The 13,794-nt window shown below is 35.8% G+C and overlaps 1 protein-coding gene across 1 annotated transcript in view; it reads right to left on the bottom strand.

The window, feature by feature from the left end:
* The window catches only part of PTPN22 (protein tyrosine phosphatase, non-receptor type 22 (lymphoid)), a 104,058-nt gene that overhangs the window by 38,026 nt on the left and 52,238 nt on the right, over positions 1 to 13,794 (bottom strand). The window contains exons 12-16 of the mRNA XM_006895701.1: positions 7,119 to 7,195; positions 6,149 to 6,969; positions 3,655 to 3,738; positions 3,428 to 3,558; positions 1,267 to 1,294 (exon numbers count right to left, since the gene is read on the bottom strand). Coding sequence (XP_006895763.1) covers positions 1,267 to 1,294; positions 3,428 to 3,558; positions 3,655 to 3,738; positions 6,149 to 6,969; positions 7,119 to 7,195 — 1,141 coding nt within the window. The remainder of the gene's footprint in view (positions 1 to 1,266; positions 1,295 to 3,427; positions 3,559 to 3,654; positions 3,739 to 6,148; positions 6,970 to 7,118; positions 7,196 to 13,794) is intronic.

Raw genomic sequence — 13,794 nt, 5'->3', positions numbered from 1 at the left:
TTGTTGTTATGTGCCGCTGAATCACTTGCAACTTACAGTGACCCTATGTACAACAGCTCTGAACCCTACTTTATCCTGCCCCAACCTTATTGTCTCTGACACACCTACCCCCTTTACCCTAGTCACTGAGTCAATCCATCTCATCAAGGATCTTCCTCTTTTGAACTCACCCTCCACTCTCCCAAGCATGTCCCTTTCCAAGGTCTGGTCCCTCCTTGCAACATGCCCAAAGTATATCAGACAAAGCTTCAGAACACTTGCCTCCAAGGAGCAGCCTGGGACAAACCTGTTTGTTCTCCTAGCAGTCCATGGTATATTCAATATCCTTCTCCAGCACTATTGCTCAAAAGCATCAACTCTCTTTCTGTCATCCCTAGTCCAGCTTTCTGATGCATCCACGTAATTGCAAAGACCATGACCTGGGTCGGGCACACCTTAGTCTTCAGTCTGACATCGTTGCTTTTCAGTACTCTGATCGGATCCCTGGCAGCAGATTTTTCCCAATGCAGTATGTCTTTTGATTTCCTGGCTGCTGGTACCAAGCATGTTGATTGTGAAACCAAGCAAGTTGAAATTGTAAATAATCTCAATCTTTTCACCGTCTATTATGCTGCCAATTGGCCCAGTAGTGAGAATCTATTTTTTCTTGATGTTGAGCTTCAATCCATATTTAAAGCTGCAGTCCTTGACCCTCTGCAGCAAACGCTTCAGGTCCTCCTCAGTTTAAGCAAGCAGAGTTGTGTCATCTGCATAACAGAGGTTGTTGATGAATCTTCCTTCAGGTCTGATACCACATTCCTCCTCATAAAGCTCAGCCTCCCTGATAATCTATTCTGCATATAGATTGAAAAAGTATGGATATAGGACATATCCCTAATGTACACCCTTCCCAATTTTGAACCATGCAGTATTTCCTCACTCTGTTCTGATGACTGCCTCCTGGTCCAAGATTAGGTTTCACATTGGCACAATCAAGTGTTCTGGGTTTCCCATCTTTTCATAGTTAGCCACAATTTGTTGTGATTCACATAGTGAAATGCCTTTGCATAGTCAATGAAACATTGATAGACATTCCTCTGGTGCTCTCTGTTTAGGAAAGCAAAATTCCTAGCTTAGGAAAAAACACCAGAACCCCCAATAAATAGTAGAAGTTATTATGGAAACCTTGATGCCTTTTAAGGTGAATTGTCTGAAATTTAGCAAACCATTTTTACAATATACATTCTTAGAACTAAATGCAATCTAAAGACAAAATAATTTTTTTACCTGATTTGGGGCCACGGAGTTTCACACTCTAAAAAAACAGAACAAAAAAAGTAAGACAAGAAAATGTACATAAATCTATCCACATTCAAAGAAAAAAATGGCATATTTGAAATTCTATTTCATCTATATATAGTTATAAAACATATAATTATTCCTCTGTGGTGTTAGCCTAAAAGTTGGCCTTTTTTTTAGGCTTTACAGTTAGGCCCCTCTGCAGCTACCTTAACTGCAGACACATAGTTGCAGACACATAGCCTTGCAAATCATCAGCACCTGTGGGTTTAGTCTAAGAGAGAGAGAGAGAGAGAGAGAGAGCTCTTCTACACTGAGCAACAAGACTTGAGAGAGACTGAGTCAAGACTCTGGTGGCAACTCCCTGGTGATGGTGGTGGAGAAACTGTGGCAAGGTACAAACTGAGACTTCTTGCATTCGTTCTGGCCACAGTTAAAAGGTTTTGCTGTTCTTACTGTATGCTTGGGGGAGAAGCTGACTTATAACTGCTCTGAGGCAAACCTTGCTAGATAATTAAGGAAACCAGAGGCTCTTGAATTTGTGTTGCTGAACTAAACCAAAACTTTTACTAAATGTGGACTTACATTGTGAGATAATCTTTGCCTCCTACACTCTCCAACTTACTTTCCTAATAAACCCCATAACTGTAAGTCTCTGAGTCAACAATGAATAAAAGAACTCTTTGCTGCTAGGGTGATTCTAGAGGCAGGGTGGGCTGAGCAGTGGACTTTTTATCTGTTTTCTGCTTTGAGACGGTGAGGAACTGTACTATTCTCACTCTCTCTGGCCCTTTCAGAGAGATTGCACAGCCCTGTGCTCTTATGTCCCCCCCCCCCTTTTTTTTTCTGTAAACATTTTCCTCTTCTAAGTGGTACAGCACTGGTCTGTCAATTTACTGTACTGAAGTAACTTGGGGTTGCTGAACGCTATACCACTGGTGTGTCAAATGCCATAATGGTTACTCATCGTGGACAGTGTTTGGCGGAACTCCATAATTGAGACAGGCTTGGAAGCAGGAGTGACATCCTCTTTCTAAACAGCATGCCTCTGGAAACTCTATGAATGTAGATAAACAACTATAGTTATAGAACAGACTCAGGCCTTTTTTTCATAGGGTCCCTATGAGTCATGCTCGGCTGAATGACACTTAACAACAACAACAACAGCAGCAGACATTTTCCTAGTCCCTAAGTATGCTGAATTAAGAAAAGTCACCTACAGTGATAAATCCTATGACAATTGGTTTTACCTTGATCCCTTCTAGGTTAATCTTTTTACTTGGAACATTACCCTGAAAGTTTAGTTTGGAAATTAGTTGTTGAAATGGAAATTATTTCATGATATTAGAAAGGGTAGGGTTATCTTTTCTCTTGGAGTTAAAAGATAAATACTTATATACATAGTGCTAACAAGTATTAGTGTATCAAAATGACAGTTTAATGAAATAGAATACTTGCCTATCATATACTTGTAGGCAATTTAAAATGTTTATTTAGCTAGTTTTCTGATATCTGAAATTTTAAGATGATCAGCTCATAGAATATTCAGAAATACATAATAAGTTGTCAGAAATATAAATATTTTTCCTTCCAGAAGCAGGGAACACTATCCAAAAAAGTTAATTTTAAATAATATGCCACCTCTCATTTAAAAAAAAAAGATTCACAAAGCAAAACAATGCACATAACATGCAAAACTCCACAATTATAAAAAAGGAACACATTATTAAATTCAACATGATACAATCTATTATATGCTAATATGAACAAACTACTTATCAAATCTTTCTTATTTTGCCTCAACCAATCCTCTTTAAACTCTTCCAACCTTAAAGTATCTAACACTCCAAATTTTTCATTTTTGCCTTGCTATTATATAAGCAAAAAAAAAAAAACCAAACCTTTTCCCATATTTGCCTTGTTATGAAAATATAGGCAAACCCGCTTCTGTACATATCCTATATCTCCAGTACTAGACTATAAATTCCCCAAGAGCAAGAATTGAGTTTTATACGTAATTTTATCTGCTACTTCCTCTCATGTGTTGTAATAAGTAGCAATGCCTACTTAATATTTATTGAATAATCGGTGTTAGGATGCAATAGTCGGCTGGCTCCAGATGAATAGAATGAGAATAAAAATGATTGACCTTGCTTGGTCTGAGTCCCATTGCATCATCATATTTCTTTGATTCAGATGTTCCACTCCATTCCAGTGATGTTCCCAATTTTAACTTCACACCTGTAGATAAGGGATTGGGATCACTTGGTGGGAATGCTCCTGGGAGAAAAAGTAAATATGTTCCAATTCCAAAAGCATTATTACTTTAGTAGGCATTTGTAAACCTGAGAAGTAATCTTTTCCCTGCTCACTTACCAGCTTCCTCAACCACAATAAAAGATTCAGGAGTCCGCTCAGGTAGTGGAGGGGGAATTTCATCATCTGCCTTTGAAGATGTTGCTATCCAAAATGCCAGAGATATAATCACAATTTTTAATTAGAACAATATAGAGAAAATTCTTATATGCTAATCTTGATTCAATTCCTTAAATCATTATTGACATTTAAGTTGATACTTGTTAACTTAAGGAGAGAAGAAACCCAAAATAAATGATGTCATTTTCAGATGCAAAACCAACAAGCTTTTGCTTATTTTTCCAAATGTTATTTCTTTAACTCAAAGAGGTATTTTCACATTACAAAATGCCTGGGCACGGCAAAGTCTAAAATAAACGCAAACATTTTTAGCATCTGATCTTCATCCTACATAATAGCCCGTATATGGTTGCCTTCCTTTTTTGCAAAACAACTGTACAGCAGGATCTTCCACTTTTCTGTGGAACTGTTAAGTTTTTAAAGTTATTTCATAAATGCTATTGGAAGAAATTGCCACCAGATGGCGTCATGTCAATGTTGCTGCAATCTTGGCAGATAAGTTTTTTAAAAGATGTTGATGCTGAGAGAAGGCTAAATATTATCGGCACCTACAAAAAATTATCTTTCATATTTTTAATGACTCAAATAAAAATAAATTAATTAAAATTCATAATGTTGTCGTTGTTGTGTATCATCGAGTCAGAACAGACCCATAGCTGACCCTCTGGCAGGTTTTCGGAGGCAGTTAATGGATTGCACCGGAAGGGATGGATTGCCCATCCTTCTACTGTGGAGCTTCTGATGGCCTCAAACGACATGCCTTCAAGATTGCAGCGAAGCTTCTTGCTACTAGGCCACCAGAGCTCCCTAAAAACCATAATGTAAATATATAAAATAATCTAATCAATTAATGTTGTCATTTGTTATATACCATATAGTTGAAACTAACTCATAACTGACCCCCCAGCAGGTTTCCAGAGGCTGTAATTCACCTGGGAGCTTAACCCATCTTTCTCTGACAGAGCATCTAGAACTCCACATATAAAATATTTTTGCAACAGAGCCACAAATAAACTGCACACCTATTTAAAAACTGTATAATAATTGATACTGCACAGAACAAATAATTTTCCTACTTCCCATCCAGATAGAATTTCTTTCTAAATTATCTGATTAAATACTTGAGATTTAAATTTGTTCTTTGCTACCTCTTCTTTTGTTTCACATAAAATCATCATAATATCTAAAATGAAAATCACTTCTGCTTTCAAGTCACCTCATAAAATAAAACAATGTTTATCATATACAAAATCCACTTATACAAAAAAGGACAGCAAGTAATAAGTTGGAAAGCATGTGAAGAGATACGAACTCTTATGTTGGTGGGATTATAAAATGATGTAACAACCCTGGATGGCGGTTTGGTATTTCCTCAAAAAGCTGAACATAGAAATTCCTTATGACCCAGCTATTCCACTGCTTGGAATATACCCTGAGACTATTAGAAATGAGACACAGAGATTTGTACACCAATGTTCACAGCAATTTAACTCACCATTCCAAGAACATGGAAACAGCCTAAATGTCCAAATACAATCTAATGGAATGAAAACTTGTTGTATACTAAGCAGCACATAGGAGCAATGACTTTTAAAATTACTACGTAACTTGGGAGAGATTTGAAAATCTTATGCTACGTGAACTAACTCAGTACACAAATACTGTATAATGTAATTTTGTAGAACTAGAAAGATAACTAGTAAAACAAATATGAGAATCCAAGGGGAGGAAGGGTAGAACAGAAGGGTGAGAATGGGCATGGGGATAATCATAGGTCACACAATTTGATGGGGAGAGGGATGGGTGGGTGGGTGGGTGAGGGAAATGGAAAAGATCCAGTGTTAAGAACAATGTATACGAACTTTGTAAGCAAACTAACACAAAATAAAAAAGTTTATTTTTTAAAAAAAGATAAAAGTATGAAAATAAAGGTGTACATAAGAGAAAGATTTCACCAGAATACTGAGTAGGTCCATTGTTTTGTTTTATCCAACTCCAGTAGGAAAAAAATAACTTCTTAGCAATTATGTTCAATTGGTTATAGCAATAGAAATTTACAACAAAATTTCTGAGTGGTCATGTGATGCTCTTCCTCAAATCTTGTTTGCTATTCTTTAGGAAACTGGCTGTCTTTGTGGGACTTTGGGATATATTGCTAGGAATGAAGATTATCTTCTTTGGAAGCAGATATGGTATTAGTTCCTATACCAAATCTGACTGTTTATTTACTGCCTAGTCTGTGGAATATTAAATTTGATATAACTATTCTCAATCTAGTCACATCACTTTAGCTTCTCTGAACCAGATTTTTTTGAGGAGGTGGAAGACTAAGAAGAAAGATGAGTGAGTAGAAGAAAAAAGAATGGAAAGGAGAAATCAGATGATCTAGAAATACACTGAAACCTAAAATGGCATACAGACCTTAATAACTTACCAACTACGACTGCCCCTTGGTTTGGCACTGAGGGAGAATTCATCAGAGTACCTGGGGCTGAAGAATCATGTGAATTGTAGTAAGAGAAGAGAGTTGTAGAGGATGTTGGCAACAAAGAGCAAGGAAAAACAATTCCATCCTGCTTCTCAGGTAAATCAAGAGACATCTTAGAACCAGTTCTTTCTGGAGGCACTGATGAAAAATAAGGATCTTCTACTAAGGGCATGTAAAAATAGTCATTAATGTGACTGTGGTCATTCTGCTTTACACTAGATAATTTACATATGTGGTCCTTAGGTTCACTTGGCAATGAACAGTTTCGTTCTTCTGAAGAAGCATGCATCTGTTTTTGAGCCTGCAACTCCATATAACAAGAATTGTGTGGTTGCAATTCCAAATAAGAAAAATTTTCCTTGTTGTCCAGCTCCTTTGTTTGTGTCTGCTGTACCAATTCAAAGGGAGTTGATTTGGTCCGTACTAGAGGTTGCTTTGAATGAAAATGTCTTTCTGCTGCACTTAGATGTTCTGAATTAGAATGTGCCCCAAGCAAAATAGAGCTCAAGTCCAAACTCTGGTACTTTTGAAGAGGCTCCCCAGCCAATGGAAGTGCGTTTTTCTCCCATTCCATATTTTTGTCAGCAGTTTTGTTGCAACCACAATTTAGCTCCAAGAAATCAAAAGAAGTGCTCTGTTTAGGAGGGTACAAAACAAATTCTTCCCCTTTACTTATTCCAGAAGTCTTAAAGGAAGATGACTCTGATTTTTCCACCTTTGTCCTTTGTTTATTCTGTTGGTTCATTATTGTTGCTTCTTTTGTGGAACTAAAACAGAAAAAGCAATGATGATATTATACCCTCAAAGAGGCCTCTTCTAGTATCCTTTTCCTGGTATTGTAATAAATTATAAGCATGAGACTCACCGCTTAAACACAATTAGACAATACTCAGATAATGTATAAAATTACACTTACCTTTTTGGTAAATAAAGAGAATAAAGATCTGCTTCTGGAGTGGAATTTTGCTTAGGAACTGAACACTTTCCTTCAATCTTCTGGAGAAACAGAGATTGATTTTTAAGAATGTCAAACTATACATGTGAGAAGATAAGGAAACATTTAACTAAACTTTTTGAAACTGACATATTTGCTTATTTACATGCTTTAATTATTGCTATACAGAAATCCTAGAAGTAATTTTTTTAGGAAACAAAGATTCAAGATAATTCATGAAAGGATTGTGTATATTTCCACAATACTGAGCCTAGTAAGAATCTATCCAACACATTGAGATAAAGAGGAGTTGAACTAAGGATTAAGAGTATAATTTAAACCAAAGAGGATTTGTGTATTTTATGATCTTCTCAAATGTGAGTGTTTTAATCTGATCTTGGCATAAATTTACTCTGGGGAATCCCTCTACTTCAAGAAATTTCATCATCTTAACCCTTAACTCGACTGAGTGCATTTCTGTAGGTCCTGCCTTTCTCTCATGTTCTGTTGATGATGCTATAGCTACCAGGTTCTCTTGACATTCCTTAAGTATGCAATACTCATTTCCAGCTAAAGATTTTTACAGTTATTGTTACTTCTGAAAGACTTGTAAGTAATTAGGTCTCCACTTAAATGTCATCCACCATAAAGAAACCTTTCTGACCATCTAATCTAAAATTATACTCCCATGTAACTATCCAGCTACCCTCAAATACATATATATTGCTTTATTCTTTTCTTAGCAATTATCACTTATTATCGCTTGCTATTTGTTACTGTAGTTCATAGAATTTAAGATACCATCAATGGTTCAAAACAAAACCGAACTTGAGCTTTTTCTAACTACAAAAAAAAGTCTTATTAGAATTTTTGATAGAAATTGTACTACAGTATATATTTTTTAATTTTTATTATTGTGTGTGCTCAAATTGGATCTGACTGGTACAGGAGGAGATTGTCCCTCCTTCTCCAGGACAGCATATGGTGGATTTGAAACACTCTCCTCTGGGATTGCAGTGCAGCTTCTTGAACTAGGCCATATAGTATATTTTTAAAAAACAAAGAAACTTCATTCCCATCAAGTTGGAAATGACTCACAGATGGCCCTCCAGTAGGTTTTGAGAGCCTATAAACCTGCACGGAAGGAGATTGCCTATCTTTCTCCTGCAGAGCCACTGGAGAACTTCCAGAAGCAGTACCTTTGGATTAATAGTGCAATTTCTGATATCTTTACCGCTTTAAGATCTCTTATGCACCTACATCATGTAATTCTCCATTTAGATTTCTTTCTTTAGTGTTGTATAGTTTTCCACATATAAATAATACATATCTATTATTAGTTTTGTTATAAGTATTTAACTTTTTTAGCAATTAATAAATGGTAGTATATATTATTTTATTTTGATGTTCATTGCTAGTAGCTAGACATACAATTGGGTTTTGTTTCTCTCGTATCCTGCAACTTTACTAAATTCACTTGTTAGTTTTTTCAGTTTTGGTTTCAGTTTTTTCTCTAGGTTGTTTAGAATTTTCTACTCAATCATAATTTGTAAATAATATAGCTGCATCCCTCCCTTCTAATCTGTTTACTGATTCTTTTCTTTTCTTGCCCGGATACACTACCAGAATTACAGAACTGCCTTGACTCAGAGTCATGAAAATGGACACCCATACCATATTCTCAATTTAAGGAGAGAACATTCACTCTTTCACTGCTAAGTCTAATGTAAACCATAAGTAGACTCTTTTTAAGAAATTGAGGGCGTTCCCTGCATTCTTATTTTTCTGAGAATTCTTATCGTGAATGGGAATTGGACTGCTTTTTCAATAACAATTGATATGATCATGTATTTTTATTTTCTTTAATTTGTTGAATATGATGGTTAAGATAATGACATCAACTTAAAAAAAATTGAGTTCAGCCTTGTATCCCAGGAACAAAGCCCATTTGGTCAGGTGTGTGTGTGAGGAGGTTATTCTGTTTATATATTGCTTAATTCTATTTGCTAGTACTTAGTTCTCCCAAATTAAGACAGGCTTAGAAGCAGGATTGGCCTCCCACTTCTTAAATAACAGGCCTCTGAAAATCCTATAAGTAGTAGAGGAACATGAATAATTATAATATTAGTGGTAAAGGTCAAAATAGAAGTCAGTTGAAACAAGAAAAAATAATGGTAAGCACCCTTTAATAATTGGAGCATGAAATATCCATAGCTTGACAGTTGGAAAATTAGAAATTGTGAAAAAGGAAATGGAGTGTATGAATATCAATATTCTAGGCATTAGTGAGATGAGATGGATAGCTTTGGCCACTTTGAATCAGATAATCACAAAGTATACTATACTGGGAATGAAAAACAGACGAAGAATGGTGTTTCATTCACAGTAAAAAATCAATTTCAAGTTCTATCCTGAAATAACAATGTTGTGAGTGATAGAATATTATCCATACTCATACAAGGAAGACTTTTTTTTAAGGAGGACCTTTTAATATGGCTATTATTCTAATATGTTCCTACATCTAGAGCCAAGGAGAAAAAAACTGAATTTTTTTACCAAATCTTGCAGTCCAAAATTGACCAAACATGCCATCAAGATGCATTAGTGATAATTGGTAACTGGAATGCAAAAGTTGGAACCAATGAAGAAAAAAATAATAGAAATATGGACTTGGTGACAGAAATAAGGCTGAAAACTAAATGATCAAATTTTGTACTTTCAACGATTTATTCATTGCAAATACCTTCTTTGAGAGACCCATTTAAAAAAATTGTAAAACCCCAAACAAGCAAATTTTTAAAAAGACACACACACACACACACACACACACACACAAACACAGTGACTTTACATATAGACCTCATCTGATGGGCTACATAGGAATCATATTGATTAAATCTGTGGAAGAATCATTGGAAAGCTCAATATCAACAGTCAAAACTAGGCAAGGGCAGACTGTGAGTCAGACCATCTCTTACTCATGTCTGAGTTCAAATTGAAACTGAAGAATATAAAAGCAAATCCAAATATGATCTTGAATTTATTCCATCTGAATTTCAAAACCTTCTTAGTAATAGGTTTGAAGTCTTGAACACCAATGACTGAAGACCAGATGAATTCTGGGATGATATCAAAGATATCATCCATGAAGAGAGCAAAAGTTCATTACAAAGACAGAGGAGAAAGAAAAAACTGAAATGGATGTCAGAGAGACCCTAAAAATTTCATTAGATCATCAAGAAACCAAAACAAAGGGAAAATATGCTGAAGTAAAAGAGCTGAACAGAAGATTCCAAAGGGCAGATCAAGAATACAAAGAAAAAAAGAAAAGAATACAAAGCAAAGTATTATCATGTAATTTGCAGTTAAATGGAATTGGAGAATAAAAACAAGAACTCGCTCTGTATTTCTCAAGCTGAGGGAACTTAAAAACAAATTTAAGCATCGAATAACAATATTGAAAGATGCTATGGGCAATATACTGAATGATTCAGAAAGCATCAAAAGAAGATGGAGAGAATAAATAGTCACTGTACCAAAAAGAACTTCCTGACACTGAAAAATTTCAGGAAGAACCATATGAGCAGGAACCAATGATAATAAAATAGGAAGTTGAAGCTTTAGGCATTAGCCAAAAATAAGGCCCCAGGAATCGATGGGATATCAGGATACCAACTGACCTATTTCAATTAAAAGATGCAGCCCTGGATGTACTCCCCAATCTATGCCAGGAAACTTGGAAAACAGCTGTCTGGCTAACATATTGGAAGAGGTACATATTTGTTCCCATTCTCAAGAAAGGTGATACTACAAAATGTGGAAATTATCCAATTTTGAAGCTTCGCCTGACATACTTTGGGCACGTTGCAAAGAGGGACCAACCAGTCCTCGGAGAGGGACGTTGTGCTTGGAAGGGTGGAGGGGCAGTGCAAGAGAGGAAGACCCTCAATGAAATGGACTGATTCAGTGACTGGGGTAATGGGGGTAGGTATGTCAGAGACAATAAGTTTGGGGCAGGATAGAGCAGGGTTCAGAGCTGTTGTGCATAGGGTCGTTATTAGTCGTAAGCAACTCGACAGCACATAGCAACAACAACATCATTAGTATGACATGGAGGCAAAATACTGCTGAAGATCATTAAAAAATGGCTAGAAAAGTATATAGATAGGGAACTGTCAGAAGTTCAAGCAAGATTTAGAAGAGGTTGTGTGACACTAGTAATATCATTGCTGATATCAGATGGATCCTAGCTAAAAGTAAAGAATACCAGAAGAATGTCTTTATTCACTATACAAATGCATTTGACTGTGTGGATCATAATAAGTTATGGCTAACATTGAGAAGAATGGGAATCCTGCTAATTGTGTTAATGTGAAACCTATAATTAGACAAAGAGGCTTTTTGTGAGCAGAGCAGAGGAACACTGTACGGTTTAAAATTAGGAAGGGAGTGTGTCAGGGCTGTATTATCTCTCCATACCCATTTAATCTGTTTGTTGAGCAAATTATTTAAGAGGTTAGATTCCATGAAGAAGAATGTGACATCAGAATTGGAGGGAGACTCATCAATACCCTGTATTATGCAGATGACACAACCCTGCTTCCTGAAAATGAAGAGAACTTTAAGCACTTGTTGCAAAAGATCAAAGAATGCAGACTTCAATATGGATTACATCTCAATGTCAAGAAAACAAAAATTCTTAGCACTGGACAGATAGGCAACATTGTAATATATGAAGAAAAAATTGAAACTGTCAACACCTTCATTTTACTTGGATCTACAGTCAACACCCTTGGTACCAGCAGTCAGGAAATAAGGAGATGCATTGCACCGGGAAAGTATGCAGTTAAGGACCTCTCCAAATTATTGAGGAGTAATGCTTTTAGTTGAAATGTTGTCCCAGGGGGATCTGAAGGATTTGCTGCTGAAGGCAAAGGACTATAGTCTTCAATATGGATTGAAGCTCAATATCAAAAAGACAAATATTCTCACCATTGAGAGGCCAGTTGGTAGCAGCATAATAATAGCCTTTGTTCAGGTAGGATTTACTCCAAGAATATAAAGATGACTTCACAGTCAAAAGTTCAGTGAAAGCATATGACTGTATTAATAGGCCAAAGGGGGGAAAATCTATGTGTTCATTCCATAGATGTAAAAAGACACAATTGGTAAATTCAAGATTACTTCTGATAAAAACTCTCAATAAAATAGGAATCAATATTTTTAAAATAATTAAGAAGTATCTTCTCTCAAAAGTCCACTTTATGCTTAATAATGAGACATTAGAATCATTCCTAGTAAAGTCAACATGCCAATATCATTTCTATTATTTTAACACATACTAGCAGTTTTAGCCATACTAGCCAATATGCTAGACAAAAATAGGAAATGAGTAACAATTCCTGACAATTATGTTCTCATTTCCATGTTTTTCCACCAGGTTGCTGATTCTGACTCATAGCAACTCTTGATCAGGCTTCCTGAACTATAAATATTTACAGAGATTGCACATCTTTCTTAAGGAGTGCTCAGCTCAATGAGCACTCAGTAGATTTGAACCGCTGACCTTTTTGTTAGCAGCTGGCACTATACTACCAGGGCTACTTAGATATTAACTATAAAATTACTTCATTTGTTCCCTGGTTCTGACACTGGTCTTGCATCTGGCTTTCTTCTCTTTCATGCCCACCTATCTTGCCAAATTTGCTTCATTTTTTATCTGAATTTGCTTCATTATTTGCTGGTAAGGATTATGATCAGGAATATGTCCTTGTACCCTTTTATTTCTATTATTGGGGAAATAGTAGAGCCTTAGTGAATTTTTTATATTATTAATAAAAACAGTGAATTAAACAGTAAAATGTATCAATACTCTGGAAGGTTAACCAGTAATTTTGTCTTAACATTTGTTCATAACCTAACAATTTATAATTACATGGTATTAGTCTTAACAACTTTATGGTAAGATCAAAATTAGTCTATCTTAGAATCCTTTCTATTTTTTATTGATTGAATTATTGAAGATAAGTTGAAGTGCTAAGGCATTTACCTGTGATGTGATTCTGTCTGGAAAAAAAAGGTTTTCTTTGATTATATCAATGTGATCGTGCCAGATTCAGGCAGGTCTTACATCTAAATTCTTCTATAATTGGTGTCATATAAAAAGCAACAGTAGACACAAACACACATATATGGAGGTAAGAGACCATTAGAGGTTCTGTGTATAGAGAATGCCAAGAAACACTTGGAGCTACCAACAAGGAAGGGCCTCTGCTCTGATTCAGAGTCCTAGATGCCAAATCTGTGCTTCAAAGCCACCATTTGTGGCATTTTGATGACAACAGGATATAAGAACTTCAGCTAAAAATTGTTTGGGTCATCTAAAATATTCTCAAAATGTAGTAAGACAAAAAAAAATGTAGTAAGACATTTATCACTAGACTAAAGTTCAAATAACCTCAAAAAAGAAAATCACACTGGGTATATGATTTGAATCTATAATGGTCAGCCTCATGTCTTTTTCACCATATAAAAAACCAAAATCGGCTCATAAAAACCCAAACCCAAAACTACCATCATAGAGTCCACTTCAACTCAGAGAGACCCTCCAACAGATTCCTGAGGCTACAAATTCTTATGTGAAGACTCTGCCCATCTT

Source organism: Elephantulus edwardii, unplaced genomic scaffold (genome assembly GCF_000299155.1).
Source record: "Elephantulus edwardii isolate Elephantulus edwardi_28Jun2011 unplaced genomic scaffold, EleEdw1.0 scaffold00174, whole genome shotgun sequence".
Lineage (NCBI taxonomy): Eukaryota > Metazoa > Chordata > Mammalia > Macroscelidea > Macroscelididae > Elephantulus > Elephantulus edwardii.
The sequence above is the reverse complement of the archived record's forward strand: the minus strand, read 5'-3'. Positions and strand labels throughout refer to the sequence as shown.